Source organism: Lygodium microphyllum, chromosome 4 (genome assembly GCF_053477565.2).
Source record: "Lygodium microphyllum isolate KBCC chromosome 4, Lygodium_microphyllum_v1.1.10, whole genome shotgun sequence".
NCBI lineage: Eukaryota > Viridiplantae > Streptophyta > Polypodiopsida > Schizaeales > Lygodiaceae > Lygodium > Lygodium microphyllum.
Genome location: NC_141138.1, coordinates 53,076,246 through 53,094,899, shown reverse-complemented (window position 1 = coordinate 53,094,899; position 18,654 = coordinate 53,076,246). Strand labels below are relative to the sequence as shown.

The 18,654-nt window shown below is 44.3% G+C and overlaps 1 protein-coding gene across 1 annotated transcript in view; it reads right to left on the bottom strand.

The window, feature by feature from the left end:
- LOC148037041 (isopentenyl-diphosphate Delta-isomerase I-like) overlaps positions 1-17,890 on the bottom strand; it is a 54,970-nt gene extending 37,080 nt beyond the window's left edge. The window contains exons 1-2 of the mRNA XM_087675980.1: positions 17,568-17,890; positions 17,337-17,392 (exon numbers count right to left, since the gene is read on the bottom strand). Of these exons, the coding sequence (XP_087532106.1) occupies positions 17,337-17,392; positions 17,568-17,785 (274 nt within the window). The 5' untranslated portion in view covers positions 17,786-17,890. The remainder of the gene's footprint in view (positions 1-17,336; positions 17,393-17,567) is intronic.
- Between the last annotated feature and the right edge of the window lie 764 nt (positions 17,891-18,654).

The window sequence follows — 18,654 nt, the reverse complement described above, 5'->3', positions numbered from 1 at the left end:
GTTCCTGCCCTTCTTGGTATTCTATAGGCTTCAGCACTTTGTCTTCGACATCAGCTTCTCCCCCCTGTTGTACCTTACCCTTTGCATTGCATGATTTCATCATCTTTGTACTAGGGCGCTTGGGCAAGTGAACAATTTCCCCATGAGGGACACTGTCCAAGTGGCACCTGTTGCATGAGCATTCTTCAGCATGTAGCATACTTTGCATCTCATTGTGCAGAGCACCACTTGAGCAGATCCTAAGCTATTTCCACCGGCGGCTGTTGTTACCACACCACCATCCTTCTTCATCACATGGATACCTCATCACCTACTTTTCCTCGTCATCGATACCCTGAGTGGATGGATTAGCTTGTACTGTTTTGTGATGTGCTGGGTGTACCCTCCTGTCAGAGTGCAACGGTGCGGAAGCATAGGACTGAGAGAGAGAGAACGCAGAGAGAGAAGGGAGAGAAAGAGACAGTGTACAATGAAGATCTGCTGTATAAAGAATGCTGAATACAAAGATATACACGGGCGCAGTGCGCTGGACTGCGTGTCTCCACCTCGACGATGCGACCTGCTGTCCACCTCGAAGTCTGCTGCAGTTTGCACTGTCTGCTGTCTGAAATCTGTGAACAGAGACAGAAAACTGCACAGCACCGGTCTGTAATCTGCGACAGAGAAGAATGGGCAGACTGCTGGAAACGTCGGCAATATATAGCCGAAAAACTGCCTGAAATGGGGCGCCAGAAAATAGGGCAGGTCGGCTGCATTAAATGCAGCCGACTGGGCTGCAGGCAGTCGGACTGCCACGTGGCAGTCCGACTGCACAGTCCGACTGTGCAGCCCAGGCAATCCTGCCTGCTTGGCAATGATCTCTAACACCCCCTCTCAGAGCCGGGGCAGGGCAGAAGCCTGAGGGATCTAGAATGTTGCCGAAGTAGAGCCTGAGGAAGCGCCTTCGTAAACAAATCTGCAAGATTGTCCTCCGTCTTGCAATACTCCACAGTGATGGTCTCATCCAGAAGCTTTTCTCGGATGAAGTTGTACTGAATCTCAATGTGCTTCGTCCGGGCATGAAAAACAGGGTTCCTCGCCAAGGCAATGCAACTCTCATTGTCACATCGCAGCAATGTAGGACGAGTCTGGGGGCACCCAAGCTCCTCCAACAATCTCCGAAGCCACACAACCTCGCATGTGGTGGAAGACGCGGCCCAATACTCCGCCTCAGTAGACGAAAGGGCTACCGTGGGCTGCTTCTTGCTACTCCATGAAATAACACCTGCACCCAAAGTAAAGCAGTAACCTGTTGTAGACCGCCTGTGGTCCACGTCACCGGCCCAATCCGAGTCGCTCCAACCTGCAAGTACAAGATCTGACCCATCTGTCCCTGCGGGGTAATGAATCCCGAAATCAGACGTCCCCCTGAGATACCGAAGTATCCTCTGAGCAGCCTGCCAATGCACCGTCTTAGGTTCACTCGTGAACCCTGCCAAGAGCCCAACAGCAAAACATAGATCAACCCTCGTGTTGAGAAGCCAAATCAAGGACCCTATCAACTGTCGATAGCGGGACGCATCCGCCAAAGGAGAAGCTGAATGGGAAGTGGCCTTCCAGTTCGGATCCATAGGAGTAGAGAGGGCCCGACAATCTTCCATCTCAAAAGACACCAAGAGCTCCTGTACATATCTCTGTTGGGAGAGAAAGATCCCCCTCTGAGACTGATAAATCTCATGGCCTAAAAAAAAATGGAGTAGCCCCAAATCCGTCATCTCGAACGTTCGATGTAAAGCTGACTTTGTCTCCTGGACCTGCTGTGCATCATCACCTGTGACAATCAAATCATCAACATATAATACAAACAGCACACAACCATCCTCGGAAGTGTGAACATACAGCTGCGGATCGGCCTTGGACCGCCGAAATCCCAACTGAGACTGGAGGAACGAATCAATCTTCTCGTCCCAAGCTCGCGGGGCCTGCTTGAGACCATACAGGGCCTTCTTCAACCTGTAGACTTTCCCATTTGAAGAACCAAAGCCTGGAGGCTGCTCAACGTAGATCTCCTCCTTCAAATCACCATTCAGGAAGGCCGACTTCACATCCAACTGATAAACAGGCCATCTCCTATGGCCAGCCAAAGCAAGAACAGCTCTAATGGTTGCCATACGAGCTGTGGGGGCAAAGGTGTCATGACAGTCAATCCCTGGGCGCTGGGCAAAACCCTTTGCAACAAGGCGAGCCTTGTGCTTATCCAAAGTACCATCACTGAGATATTTGGTCTTGAAGACCCACTTGACTCCAATCACCTTCTTCTTCGGGGGGCGTGGCACAAGTGACCAAGTGCCATTCCTCTCAATAGCCTCCAACTCAGCTTCCATAGCTTTCTTCCATGGGGCGGACTGTAAAGCCTCCTTCACGGAGGTGGACTCTCGATCCTGCATAACACGGGACATCAAACAATAATTGGAGCAAACAAGCTCCGAAGAATGCGCCTGGTGCCTCCGTGACCGCCGCAGACCATCCTGCGGTCCCCACTCCTCAGGAACCCCCTCGATCCCTGAATCACGGAGTGTGTCACGGGCCCAGCGAGGAGAAGGGGATCGATTAAGGATGTGGACTGCAGTAGCCACAGCCTCGGCCCACAGAACCTGAGGGATCTGTCGGTGCTCCATCATGGTGCGCGCCATCTCGATCACACTGCGGTTCTTCCGTTCTAGAATACCATTTTCTTGAGGAGTATTGGTATTGGCAAACTCCTGGTGAATTCCTCTATCTGCACAAAACCGAGCAAATTCATTAGACACAAATTCACCTCCCTTGTCGGATCGCAAGGTCTTCAACTTCCGGCCTGATCGGTTCTCCTCAAAGAGAAGCCAATCCTTAAAGTGCGAGAAAGCTTCTGACTTTAGTGCCAAAAAGTAGGCCCATGTCATCCTGCTGTAGTCATCCACAATCAGCATGAAGTACGAGCTCCCACGCAGGGACTCATTCCTCATAGGGCCACATAGATCCGTAGATACTAACTCCATCGGTGAAGTAGACCGCCGCGAAGCGGTGTGGGGAATGGCATCCCGATGCTGCTTCCCCCGTATGCAGGAGACACATGGCTGCTGGCTCACCACTATATCCGGCAACCCTCGAACAAGCTGTCCACGTGACGCCCTCCGAAGATAGTCATAATTCAGGTGACCAAACCGAGCATGCCATAGTTCAGACTGTGACTGTGAGGTAAGAAGAAGAGTAGAGAGGGCAGTGGAAGACTTCAGTTTGTAAATGCCGTTCTCCTCATATCCAGATGATAGAACCTTCCTCGATTCACGATCAAGGACTCGCACAGTAAAACTGTCAAACTCCACCAAAAGACCAAGGGAGCAAATCTTATGAACTGAAAGGAGATGGTACCCTAATCCTGGTACATGCAAAACCTCTGAGGTATGGGTGCCACCTCGTCCATCCGGAATAAGCTGTATCTTACCCCGACCTGAAATAGAAACTGAAGAGCTGTCTCCAATGAGAACCTGCCCACGCGAAGGTCGCAGCTGGGCAACACCATCTGATGAAGGAGTCATGTGCCGTGAGGCACCACTATCAACAATCCACTCTCGAGCTTGGGGAGCCGTCATCGCAGCATCATAAGCATTTGGTGAAGCGTCCTCAATGACAACTAAATGTAGGAATGTAGCTGATGAGGGTGCAGCCACCGCTCCAGAATCCTTGGTTTCCTTCTTCTTGGTGTCCTTCAAGTCTTTGTCAGAGCAATCCTTCTTCCAATGGCCAGTCTTTCCACAAATATGGCATGTGGAGTCTTTATCCTTGTCCTTCTCCTTGTCCTTCTTGGACTTGTTATCCCCCTTCTTCTTCTTTTGGTCCTTCCCCTTCTTCTGAGAGGCTTGACCTGTCAACGCCTCCGTCTTGGAAGCATTCTGTCCCTTTAACTGTTCCTCTTGGTCCAAGACCATAGGAACCAACTCTTCCCACCGAAGAGTAGACTCTCGCCCTGAAGCAATAAGGGCAGAGTAAAATGTACCGAATCGTGGCGACAACTGGGACAAGAGTGTAATCGCCATGTCTTCGGAGGAAATCGGCTTCCCCGCATTCTGAACCTACATCTGTAGCTGCCTTAGCTTGTTAATGTGTTCCCTTAGCGAAGAAGACTTATTGACGGACAAAGTCCGCATCTGGACCTCCAAAGAAACCCTCTTCATCAGGGTCATCCGATTGTACATTTGATCAAGCTCCAGCCATATCTCACGAGCCACCGTCAAGTGCTCGATGTGAGCGATCACGGCTGTAGTGCATGATAGAAAGAGAAAGGATCGAATCTTGGCATTCAGTTTGTCCCAATGAGACTGGGCCCTGGCCAACTCCGCACGAGCATCGGAAGAGAGTTTGGACTCATCTCTTACCGAAGGCCGGTCAATATCTTCCTGTACCAACTCCGCCAAATCATAGGACTCAAGGATGGCCAACATCATAACGCGCCAAATGCGGTAGTTGTCGCCGTCGAGCTTCTGATCTGTAGGAAGAGCCGGTAAGACAGGCACCTTCCGGTCCATAATCGCCTGGAACTCCAAGTCCATCTCTGTAGACATCTTCACCTGCAATGCCCTCTCAAACGCAAAAGCAGCCCCCTCTGACTGGGTAAACTCAGCCTGCTAAGGCTCTTCTGCGTCCCGAAGCTTCTTCACGCGCCGGAGGCGATGAAAAAGCAAAACCTGCACTTTTAGGTTGAAAACTCAAAACTTCCTCCGCGTCAAACAGCAGTAAACAGCAGCAAATCCACCACCTGTACTCCTTTCCTGTGCGCCCACACTCGTTTCAGCCTTGTTCCAAGGCGCAGCCCTCCTGACTGCCCTTAAACGCAAAAAACGCAAATTTGTGTCGCGATGGAAACTCCACTTCAAGTTGATTCTGCGCTCAGTCAGCCCTCAAACACTGCTCTGATACCATGTCAGAGTGCAGCGGTGCGGAAGCGTAGGACTGAGAGAGAGAGAACGCAGAGAGAGAAGGGAGAGAAAGAGACAGTGTACAATGAAGATCTGCTGTATAAAGAATGCTGAATACAAAGATATACACGGGCGCAGTGCGCTGGACTGCGTGTCTCCACCTCGACGATGCGACTTGCTGTCCACCTCGAAGTCTGCTGCAGTCTGCACTGTCTACTGTCTGAAATCTGTGAACAGAGACAGAAAACTGCACAGCACCGGTCTGTAATCTGCGACAGAGAAGAATGGGCAGACTGCTGGAAACGTTGGAAACGTCGGCAATATATAGCCGAAAAACTGCCTGAAATGGGGCGCCAGAAAATAGGGCAGGTCGGCTGCATTAAATGCAGCCGACTGGGCTGCAGGCAGTCGGACTGCCACGTGGCAGTCCGACTGCACAGTCCGACTGTGTAGCCCAGGCAATCCTGCCTGCCTAGCAATGATCTCTAACACCTCCCTACTCCCGTCTTCTGGGTCACTATTCCTCAATCAGCCGCATCCCATAAAATTTACCACACTTATTCAACAAAAAAAAAAAACAACACGCAAAAGTTCCATGTAGTTCCATCCGCCTTTGTAGGGCTTGGTAGGCCACTGCACAGCCGATATGCACCCTTTGTCCGATGCCCTATCTTCTCTGGGGTGACTACTTGGATTCCCTTGGTAAGATAACCATCGCCTCTTTAGTCTTGGTAGGCCACTGGGCAGCTAACGTGCAACCTTTGTCCGATGCCTTGGTTGCTTTGGGGTGGGACGCTTTGGGGCACATCAATATCACAATGGCTAGCCTAATCTTTCAGCTCAATTTTGGGCCTGAGAGAGGGTGTTGAGCTAAAATATACATTACTTGCTAATTAGCCTCTTAAACAGCCCCAAAACACACTAAAAATGCTCTTTTAGAGTAAAACCCTAAAACGGGGAGCGGTTCGAGAGAGTTCAGTGGAAACCCTAAGACGGGGAGCGGTTCAAGAAAGTTTAGTGGAAACCCTAATTTTTGGGGTACCCTTCCACATCTATAAATAGACAGGCTGCTCCCATTCAGTAATCATCCTTGTTTTGCGGGTTACACTAGCCCACACACCCTCTGCTGCTGTTAGCGCCCAGTTTCCAACCTGCAGCCCGCCTCCATCTGCAGTCCAGCCATCATCGACTACAGCCACATCATCTTCAGCCTGTTCATTGCTGTAGGCGACAGCTCTCAGCTGCTGGCGACTGCTCCAAATTGTCCCAGACTGTTGTTCAATCTGTTGTCCATCATCTCCAGGGTCAGCCAGCCTGCATTTTCAGCATTGCAGGTCCTGACACGCTTAGACACTGTTTCAGCCTGTTGTTTACAACAAACTGTGCACAGTTTCCAGCCCCCAAACGGTGGTACATTGCTGCGTTTACCAGTTTTCAACCTCCAGATCTACCATTCACTATTCAGCACTCCTACACTTCGACTGGTGGTCACAGACTAGGGATCCATCTTCAGTGGATGTCACACTCTGACATTGCTGTGCCCTTGAGCACATTGTACACTCTTACATTCATTTACAGCATTCATTCACTTCAGAGTTGTGTTCTCTCTCTCCCTTCTTTTGTTTGTGCTTGAGTTTTTGTGTTTGAATTTTGAGTTTTGCCCTCTGTGTCTGTGTCTATGTCTGTGTCTTTGTGTTTCTGTCGTAGTCGTACACTCTGCGTGTCCTTAGTGCAAACCCTAGCAGTCTTCTTAACACGCCTTTGTCGAATCTCACCTATAAAACACAAAAAAATTTGTGTTTTTTGCAGCGAACAGCAGGCTGAAATTTAAGTTTTCAGCAACAATGTGGTCTCCTCTTTGGCTGGAAACTCTCTATCCTCGCGTGGGCAAAAAAGAAATGCATACTCTAGAATGAGCTGCCTCCTTCATCAAAACACATGACAGGTATGTCAGAGCTCCTAATGTCCCTATCTAACTCAGATTGAGGCTCACAGGCAAGAGATGACATTGCATGATAAACATGACTGCTAACAGCTACCAACTAGCCAATATCATCCAACAAAATAGGCTCTCTATCTTCCTTGGTGGGAGGTGTAGATCCTATAAAAAAGGGATTGTGCCTCTAGATAAGCACCATTGGGAGTAGAAGAGGGAATGCTTGATTGAGTAGTGCATTGGACAAACTCCTCAAGGAAGACCACATCCATATTTGTTAAATACTATGTATTCCTTTGAATTGTTTGGGTGTGAACAAACCCGTTTGCCCATGTGGAAGGACTTTTTTCTAGTGTTAACATCAATTTGGATGTAGGTTACAGAGCTTAGGGTTTGTAATTTCCAAACAGTGTTACATTACTAAAAGTTCGCATATATGCAAACTAGAGCCCTCCCTCCTAAACCTCCACACCTCCCCCCCAAAACACAAACCTTCTCTCTTTCTCTCTCTGTATCATGGTGAAGATGGCAAGACTGCTACTGAGGGTGGGTAGGTATCCTTTGTGGACATGGTAGCAAAGGTGACATCATGGAAGGAATAGATCCTATGAAGACAAGGATTGTACCTCTGCATAAGCACCATTAGGAGTAGAAGAGGAACAGATTGATCGAGTAGTGCATTGGACAAACTCCTCAAAAAAGACCACATCCATACTTATTAAGTTTTTGTCTCCTTCGAGACTCAAGTAGTTTGGATGTGAACACACCCTTTCCCCCTCTTGCGTTACTCATGTTAACACCAATTTTGATATAGATTATAAACCTTAGGGTTTGTAATTTCCAAACAATCTTACATTATTGAAAATCCACATATATGCAAACTAGAGCCCTCCCTTTGAAATTGGCCTCCCTTCTCAGAAAGAGTGGTTAATGACCTAATTTAACAATAATTATAGCAAGTATTAGATGCATAAATCTAAAAACGATACTTTACCACTTTGATCTTGGACAACCAACACCCAATTGGCCCCACAACTAGAGCCCCTTGTGGTATTTCTTTAACTTGTATTGCTCAAATTTGTGGTGCACTAAGATGTACTCCTTGGGCTGTCACAAATGACCAGCAGCATCAGGATTCAATTTGCCCCTTGCTTTGGGTACAAATTGGGCACAAATTGAGCCAAGAACACTTGCATGAGGACCAATTTCAATGTAAGTGAGCAATCCCCTTCACATCTGCTGTAATTCCGTCAATTGCCGCAGCCGCTCTGATCATTAGGCTTCCAATTTATGAGCACACTTCCTAAGCTAGCTGAGAAGCCCTAAATTCTACAAAAAATTAGGGTTTTGATAGCATACATGCTGCTGTCCACATCAGACCTGCTGCAAACTGCTGAGAGAATTGTCAAAGGAGAGAGAAGAATGGCAAAGGAGAGAGAAATTTGTGAGATAGGAGCTGCCTTGTCTGTGCAGCCGTCACGTGCTGTTGGAGGACACACAAGTGGCTGGAAACTCCAGCAACAGCTGTCACAAACTCACACACATTTTAAGGCAATCTCTCCCTCTAGACTTTGTTTTCCAGGAAAAAAAAGTTAATTGTGGAAATGAAAATTCCTCATGTTCTTGCCCATAGATTGGCCACTATCCATCCATACTTAATGTGCTAAGCCCTTTGAACTTGAAAGTTGTTCTAGCTTTCATTAACCTTAGTCTTGGCATTAAATGTTTATCTTTTCTTAGCCCAAATGACACAACAGTCATTTCTAAGGGCCCAATTAATGTCTGAGACCAAGAATGTCACCATGCACCCAAAAGTACGTGTCCAACCTAACTTGTGACAAGTTTTGCCAATGTCCCCCACTACACAACTCAAGTTTTGAACTGTCACCATGCCCAAATTTAGTTGCACTTCAGCAAAGCAATAAAAATGCATGTCCCCATCACACACACACACATTCTCTCTCTTTTTTTTTCGTGAAGATAATTGAATCAAGTAGTAAATATTTACATCAGACCATCAGGTCAGCATCCTCTCTATATCTCTTACTTTCTGTTACATCAGACCATCAGGTCATCAAAGAAACTCACAAAAGACCATCAAGACTTGAATACAAAGGAAAAATCACACAGAAAGGACAGCTGGAGTAGAGCAAACAATATCCAACCAGGGAGAAGCAATGTCAAGAAGAACCAGGTCAGCTGATATCATAGAAGACATCTGCCATAGCACTAAACCTCGAACACGGGCCACATGACCATGGATGCTTGAAGCCAAATCAAAAATAAAGGCATTCCGAGTACGCCAAATATGCCACAAGGCAGTCCATCTAAGGAAATGGAAGAGGCAAGAACAATCAGAATGCAAAGAAGGCACAAAGGGGAGCTTTCCCATGATCCATGAGCAGGCTGTTATCCAAAGCTGAGTTGCCGAGAACCACACTCGAGAGATAAAACTCCAGATCTGTCATGCAACCGGACAAGAGACAAAAAGATGAAGCAATGTTTCATCACATGTAGTGCAGAATACACAGCGACCAGCAGAGATCTTTCGGGCACGCAACACCTCTCCAATTGGAAGACCACCAATCAACAATCTCCACAAGAAAACTTTACCCTACTAGGGAACCTTAGACTTCCAAAGCTGAATGAATCTTTCCTGCCACTTCTTTTGCCATCCCTAATATGCCATAATTTATTCACTTTTGTAGTGACCCATCTCTTGGCCTCCACCATCTGATGATATATCTGGTTAGAAGACCTCTTCTCGAAATCATCCGGAAGCACAAACATCCAGTCACGCCATGGATACAAAGGCTGTAGCAATGGCAAAGGAGAGAACCTCTGAAGTCTGAGCTGCATGGATGACCAAATGTCACAATATCCACGGGGTACCCGAAAGTACTGACAAATACACCAAAAAGAATAGAGGCGAGACTGCCTAGGAATAACACCACCAAAAACTATCTGTAACTCCAAACGTGCCATCCAATTAAACATAACTCTCTGCAAATCTTTATCCGGCCAATCCAACAATCTGAAGGATGCCAATACTTCTTGCAACAAATTCACCTCTTTATGAATATCAAGGGGCCGCCAAACTGAAAAACATAAGATCTCGTGCCAGGATGCAATTAAATGTGAAAGGAGAAAAGACTGGGAGATCTTAATAGGCCTTAAGGAATTAAGCACATGCCACCAGGAAGCATGAATAACCGTGTTACCATAAGAGATGCCTGTCTTTTCAATGAAAAATTTAGCAATCTCTAACCAAGGATGACTCTGTACACATTGCAAAAGGTCCAACCTCAAGGCTATCATCTGCAAATTAACATCCAACAAAGCTCCACCCCCCATCCGTTTAGGCGTAGTCACATACTGCCATGAAATCCAGACCTATCCCAAACGATTGCTTTTCTTTTTCCACAACATGAATCTGATAGGCTAAACCAATTCCAAGAGGGACTTCTTAGTCCAGGGAAGCAGTGGCAAAAAGAACGACACACATTCTCTCTCTCTCTCTCTCTCTCTCTCTCTCTCTCTCTCTCTCTCCATACATTACATACATACATATATGCATGCACATACATTACATGCATACATACATGCATGCACATACATACATGTATGCATGCATGCATATGTCTACATAAAAGCATACATATATATGCATACATAGATACGCGCGTGCGTGTGTGTGTGTGTGTGTAAAATAGTGAATGGAGATCAATGGAAAGGCCCTTGGTATGCATGATTTCAAGGATGATCAGATGTAAGGCTTTGGCCCCACATAAGATCATCAAAGTGAGTGAGGGGTTGTATACAACTTATGTAAATTGTGGTAAAGGCTCTTACACTGAGAGTGCACAACAAAAAGGAAAGTAAACAAGCAACAAATAAAGGAGACTAAATGAACTACAACACACACACACACACACACAGAATAAACAGACTGATGATTGAATGATACAAGGCTGCAATGGTTAGCCCCAGCATGCATCATTGACCATCAATGTGGGCACCAGACAAAAGCAAGGGGATAAGAGAAGAATGAGGAGGGCTAGCTAAATAATGGATGAATGAGTAAATGAAGTGAGCCTTGAGGGGGCAACTTGCCTATAAATAGGCAAACCGAGACCACAACTAGCATACAAACTGGCCACAACTAAAATGTGGGCACCCAAGTCACCCCACCCAAGGTTGTTTTGGTGCAGATGATAGCATACAGGAGAGGGAGCAGTCTTTTTGGTGGTCCTAAGCTATAGATGATAGCTTCCATGGTTGTAGGGTAGCAGTAGCTTTTCAATATTTCTCGCGATGAAATTGTGAAATTTCTCTCTCGACAACATTCTTTCATCCCCAACCATTTCTCAAGTTATCTCAATATTTTTCAGCAGTTTGAGCCATTAGAGAACATGGTTTTAGTCAATCTCTACTGTAAACCCTATTTTACAGTAGAAATCAGGGTTTTTACAATTGGCTCAGGATATGTGCTCAGAATGGAGGGCCTAGGACTTGAATTCTAGCAGTTAAAATTGAGGAATTTAAGGGAGATTCAAGAGGCCATGAGCTGAATTTGTCTTTCAAAGAGTAGGGTGAAGGCCAATCCCCAAGCAAACCAAGGGGCAAATTAGCTTGGAGACTTGTTGGTCAGTTTTGACAAGAGGCACTTGGATTACCAGAGGAGATTAGAGGATCTAAGTTGCACTCCTTCCGTTTGCAATATAAGATAAAGAAATACATCAAGGGGTACCAATTTTGGGGCCAACAAGATGTCCAATGTCCAAGATTAAAATGGCAAAGTGCTTATTTTCAGTTTACGTGAATTTTATGCTTGCTATAATTAGTGCTTATTTAGGTTATTTACCACCCAATCTAAGGAGGAAGGCTGGTTGCATGGTTTCATTGTTGGGATTCCATCAATCCCCTCGAATTGGCGGGCCAGAGGTACCTAATTAAAGGTGAGAAGCTTTGCTCTAGTGCTGAAATTCTGTTCAGTTGAGCATTACAGCAAGAATGTCTTTAGCAAGTGAAATGGGATCAAGTAGGGATGATGCCTCTCAATTTGAAAATTCACAAAGTGTTGGGAAATATGCAATGCTTGATCTTGGACAAGGCATGCAACATGGACAATAAGCTGGTAATGTTTGTTTAGACTACAATATGGGTCTTTCTAGGTCTTTGGAAGCTAATGATCAGTAAGAGGAAGAGGAATTTGATGACTAGTTTAAATATCAGCTAAGAACAACAACTGAAATGTTTATGTAATTGGCAAATGATCCTCAGTTCATGAACCCTTAAAGGAGGACAGCAACGGCAAGAAAAGGAAATTGGGAGCAGCTAGGGTACTTTGGTGGTGGCACTAGTTTCCATGCTATGGTGGGCTTAGGGCATACATATAGGGATGTGTGGCACAACTCCTTATGGTATGCAACAACCAATGTGTGGTGTGCAATGCCTAGTGTATCCAGGTATGGCTGGTAATATGCGTAATCCCATGTATAACAATGTTGGTATGATGCTAAGACACAAACTGGCAAGTTTGGCAATGTATATATGCAGCCCATTGTGTTGGGACTCATCGTATTAATGCTGGTCATGCAAATGCTTGGTATAGTGTTGGCTATGAGGAAAAATGCTGCTAGTAAAATGCTCGCAATGTATGGGAAAATGTATCTCGGTATGACTAGTAGTGTGAAATTCCCCATGTAGATTCACATTGTAATGGTGCAAAGTATACAAATAAGAATGATATCTAATGGATTTGGTGCTCGTAGTATGTCAGATACACATGAGGGGTCAGTCAACTTGATATAATGTTCCATATTAGTTAAGTTGGAATTATAGCAGTGTGAAAGTATAAAGCATCACAATGCTTGAGGGAAAGAAAGGCCTACAACCTAGTAGAGGTTTTGAGGCAAGTAAAGTTAGAGGTAAAGTTTCCATATGTTTCTTGGTGAAGCTTCAACATTGCTTCACCAATAGATGCAAAGTGGATGGACGAGGATGACTTGGCGGACCATCCTTAGTTATTGCAACTTTACCGAGATGCCTTTTGATTGTTGACTTTGGCTTGGGCTCTGTTAGGTTGAGCAGAGTGGGGGTCCAACAAGAGTATTACCTAATGCTCAAGGGAAAGATAGCACTTTCACTCCGCCAATTGTGGTCAGCTCTCGTATATAGTGGATCTTAGATGTATTCAGCATGCATCCAAGGTACTATGTTGATAGTATGTCTGCCATGGGGTTACTACTCAGTGTACTAGTCATTGTGAGATGTATGCAAATGTGTATGGTTGTTAATGCGGCTTTGAAACTATACTTTTGTATGAGTTTGGGATTAGTTCATGATTAGTTGGGCATGGGCTTTTACCTCAGTTTTGAGATCTATTTTTTATCAATTGCAACTTAATTTTTAATTAGTTTGAGAACCAGTTTATGGTCACTTTTGGGATCAATGTTGCATCAATAGTAGATTAGTAATTAATTAATTAATGCCAATCTAAGGGTCAATAACCATTGAGGAATACTTGGAAGACAAATTGGCCTAGTCAATTTAATTATTGGTTGGTGAAATTAAATTTTGAGTACTAGAAGAATTATTAAATTAATTTTTAAAATACTAATATTTAAAAAATTAATTTAATAAGCTAGATAATGTTGAAAAATGGGATTAGAAGGCTATCACTTGGCAAAACTTGCCCCTGCAAGTGGAAAAAACGTTTTTAGGGGCTAGTGGAAGTCTATTCTAGCCATTATGAGAGAGAAGAAGGTTGTTAGAGAGTAATGAGAGGCTGTTGATGTAATTTGTAGCCACTAAGGATCAGTCCTAGAGCAAGTGACAACAATTTAGTGCCCTCTAGGAGTAAGTATGGAACTAGCATTCCTTTCGTGGATGGGTGGTAATTCTCTTATTACAACTTAGTTATAGCAGCAACATTTATTACAAAACTGAGAAATGCAAATTAACTCACAATCTTAGACAGTGGACACCCTATTGGCCCCAAAACTGACCCCCCTTTTGGTATTTCTTTAACTTAATTGAAGAAGAAGTTGATGTACATTGGGTATTTCCTAATCCCTTTCAGTATCCAACTCCCCTTGCTATCCAAAATGACCAACAAATCTTTAATTTGATTTGCCCCTTGATTCAGATAGTCAATTGGCCCTCACTGCTTTGATGGAGATGGAAAATGCCCCAAATTCATTGATTTGCTGGTCTCTTCATTTGAATTTGAGTGAAAACAGCTTCAGCCCCGTTCAATCCAAGTCTTAGAGCTTCCAATTTCTGGCATGTTTCTCGAGGTTGTTGCTAAACCCTAGTTTTTGTCGTAGACTAGGGTTTACAGTAGAGAAATTTGAAATTTCTCAACCTCTAGTGATCTCAATGGTGTAATTTTTTTAGCAAGGCTGTAGAAAGTTTGGGAGATAAGAGAAAATGCTGAGAAGAGAGAAAATTCAGACTTTCTTCGGGAAGAACGGAAGAAAATCAGTCATTTATTGCTACTGTCCTATCTTAACGATTTGTAGATGTTGTTGCCTACTGTTGATTGGTCTTCTCCTAACCTTGGTTGCCTCCAATGGTTGCAGATTAGGCTAGCAGCATCTCCTCTCTCTTTCTCTTGCTTGTGACTGGCATCGCCTCAGGTGTCATGGGGATATTATGAGTCACTTCACTTGGATCTACCCCTTTTACCTCATCGAGGAACCAAGAAAAGATGTCTATATACTCTCGTAAGAGAGTAATGAGACCGGTTTCCTCCTCCTTGATCAAGTCATTGGCTATAAAAACAGGCCGAGGCGTCTCCCCTTCCTTAGCTAGATTAACCTCCTTGACTTTGACTGGCCCTTCTATTGGTTCACTCGCTTGCCCTTGTCATTTTGCTCCTAGCAAGATCACTTCCCTATCGCCTTTCTTAAACTCATGAATCATTTTTGTAGGTCTTGTGGCTTTCTTTGCTCCTTAGCTTGCAATTCCTTAGGCTTCTTCTTTCGTTCTTCCTTCAACCTTCAGCGCCTTAAGTGGATTTGTAAGTCTCCTTTGGTGCATCTGGTCTTACGAGTCGAGGTATTTCAGGATCACTATCTGAGCTTACTTCTGACTCAAAATCAAACTCTCCGCCTTCGCTAAAAGAGGGGGTCTATCCTAGTAGTCGTAGCTCAGAGGGTGAATCTGTCCTAAATAATGGTGTGGCACTCGATTGGACCAAGCGTGCTTGCTCATAGTCAATTGCTCCTTGTTGTCACTTGTTCTTAGAGGGCTCCAAACTGTTGTCACATGCTCTAGGACTGATCCCTAGTGGCCGCAAATCACATCAGCAGATTCTTCCTGCTCTCTAACAGCCTTTTTCTCTCTCACAATGGTTGAAAGAGACTCCACCAGTTCCTAAAGACATTTTTCCCACTTGCATGGGCAAGTTTTACCCAGCCTACTTTGGTATACATAGACTCCCACATGAATTGACATATCCACTAACATCCTCTCTAGAATCACAAGTAATCTAGTACAATAGAAGGATACAATGATAAAAACCCATCATAGTCTATACGACAATAACCACCAGAAGAAAAACATAGATATCAAGGTAGGGAGTGGCCAATCCACCACCAAGATGCCTTGGAAAGGATTTGATATCAATGTCAATTGTACCAGCTTCTAAAAACAAAGAAGAATCATAGCAACTCTCAATATCTGTCAACAATGCCTCACAATAGCATACAAGACCATCCTATCAAAAAATGCCTCTAAACATATGTGACCATGGATTCCCTGCCTTTGGCCAAACTGCCAAAGTGTCCCCTCATGTGAACTCGAGCTAGGAGCCAATCCCGCTCTCTGTCAAATAGCTCATCATGAACCTAGATATCAATCCCATCTCCAAGATTTGTACCTGCCAGACTACGATCGATGCGTCAAGGACACCCCTCTCACAAACTTGCACACCTATATACTTATATAGATGAGGCACAACTGCCCACCTCACCACGCTCTCACACTCCCTCTGGCACTGGAGAGTTGTGAGGGATGACCAACCCACTGTGGCATGCACAAAAATATCTACAATTTGCCCAGCTCATTCTGGCATGCACAAACTCACACATGAACTAACATATCTACAATTTGCCTAGCCCACTTTGGCATACACACACTCACACATGAACTGACATATCTGCTAACACCTAGAACTTGCTCGCTACTTTGGCAGTCCCCACCCTATTTATGGCAACAGTCTTCAGCAACCTCTCATCACCATCAGCACACGTCTCCACTCCCTCCCATTCCACCTACTATTGCAACATTCCATTCCCGCTTCTGGCACACTCATTGATACACACCAGCAGTGTGCAGGAGCTGATCAGCAAAGACTTGTATTCAACCTTGTTTTTCAGATCAGTGCAGTTTCGTTCCTTCATTCTCTATATTCATCTTGCCTCTCTCTTCTCTTCTCTTCTCTCTCTGTGTTCGTGATCTTCTTCCATTGTGCACTCATAGTTATCTCTAGTACATAGTTCGAGTTGGACCACCATTTTCTTCATCTTGAGAGGTGGCTATTGTTTTTAACCCCCCCCCCCCCAAATTTTAAAAAAACAATTTTGCAATTTCTATGTAGGTGTACCATATACTATGAGATTTGCAGAAGATTTCACTTCCTCATACTACGAGAGTTGACTTTCAAACCATCATTGCATTGATCTCTTCCTATTGGTAATTTGGTGATTTAAAGCAGCCCACCTGAAGAAAAACCACTGGAGCAAGCAAGCTGAGGTGCCCTTCAGCTAGAAAACAACCAACATATTCTTATTAGATAAGTGGACAGCTACACCAACAGGAGACATAAAAGTTCACAACCATTGCTCTCCAACCCTCAAGTGGTTAGTAGAAGACATGCCCATGCACTCAAAATATCAACCTACCCTCCCGGCTTATAGCAAATAAATACTCTACGTGCCCCAAAATTGGACATATTGGAAAATATACTTGACTGATTCATAAATGCAGCAAGTTCAATTTCACTCAGCAAATTGTGCAACTTGCTTCCCTGTTTTAGCTGTTCCCTCTATTTGGGGCTCCAATAGATGTTAATATAGTACCCTCCACTCTCCATGCACAACAAAGGCCTCAAAGATCCATCATAAAATGAGGGACACCTAACTTCTACCACACGACTTAATGGAGTCAGGTCACTCCAGTTCTTGACATGCATGGATTTGCCTTTATGTCCCATGTGAAGGCATGCATCTTTCATTTATGTTTAGCTATGTCTGAGTAGCAATTTCTAATACAAATAGATTTTAAAAAGCTGCAGTATTCTTCTACTTGTTATACATATGTGAGCTCAAAATAGTGAGGCTAGTCCACTAACGTGATGTTTCGCTTCAATATGAACGTTTTCGGCATGGAACAAATAACCATGTAATAGCCACAGAGCAGAAATATATATTGAAAGGCCAAAAAAGAAAAGCGTTACTCACAATTGTACTTAGAGTCGTGACCAATAACAGCATCAGTCTCGTCCACCAAAATACATCTGGCAAATTTTTGGCACACAGAATCAACTGTGGGTTGAAACAATTATGCTCTCTGGAAAAAACCCCGATTGAAGAAGGGGATGGGGAGCTCACAAAAAAACATATGCATCAAATAAAACTCAATCTAACAAAAGCAGAACTACAAAGCTTTACCAAGTCAACGACAAAACATACTCATCTTCAAACATAAGGCGCTTTTGCACTGGATCCATGGTCTCTGTGACAGTCCCCATGGCTGCAGAAATGGATGATCGGCGAATTGAGGTGGCTTTCACTGCTGAGAAATCAGAAGAAATCAATGGCTTGCTGCCAAGTGAGCGAGCAAACAAGAGGGGGGGCCTGAGTCTCCAAAGGACTGCAAAAGGGGGAGGAAGGAAGGTGGTGCTGGACATGGAAGCTAAACTTTCTTTCTTTTTAGCAAATTGTAAACCGAAATGCCGTCAACTCTCCTCGGAAAACCAAGCGACTCTAAAAAATTTTAATGGTGCGTCTTCTTTGTTAGCATTGTCTTTTAGTTAAGGCATATATACGCATATACTAGGACGGTCACAAGGATGTGTAAGCTCTTCTCCAGCTTCTGAACCCACATGTGTTGTATCATTATTTACTTTGCTCAATATAACCCACATTAGAAAAGGTGAATTGCATGCGAAAATTTGCTGCAGATAGGAAAAGTTTGTAATGCGATAAAATTGCAATAATTCTTTTTAGTTTGAAGTGGTACACTGCTCAAACCCCCAAAAAGAGCTACATAGCTTGAGGGGATTCATAGCACTAATCATCTAGAATTCACACACCCTCCCTTACTAACTAAGCTACCACTAATTAATCGGGACAGCAAAGTTACCCTATATACTATTGGTATACTATATATTATTATTATTTACACTATAGCTTTGGTAATACCCAAAGCACCAAAATGATTTGGAGAGAGAGAGAGAGAGAGAGAGAGGAGATTTAAAAAATTAGAGAGAACAAAAGAAAAATTAGAGAGAGAGAAATTTAGAGGGAGAGAGGGGGAAAATATGGGGGAGAAAGGTAGAAGAAATAAAAAATTTTAGGGGAGAGAGGTAGAAAACTAAACATTTTAGATAGAGAGAGAGTGAGAGAGGGAAATGTTGGGGGAGAGGTAGAAGAAAGAAATATTTTAGAGAGAGAGAGAGAAGAAAACAAAATGTGCAAAGATTTAGAGGGAATTTTTCTTGAAGGAGAGGGACAAGGAGAAGAAAGAAAAGATTTAGAGAGAGAAAAAAAACAATTT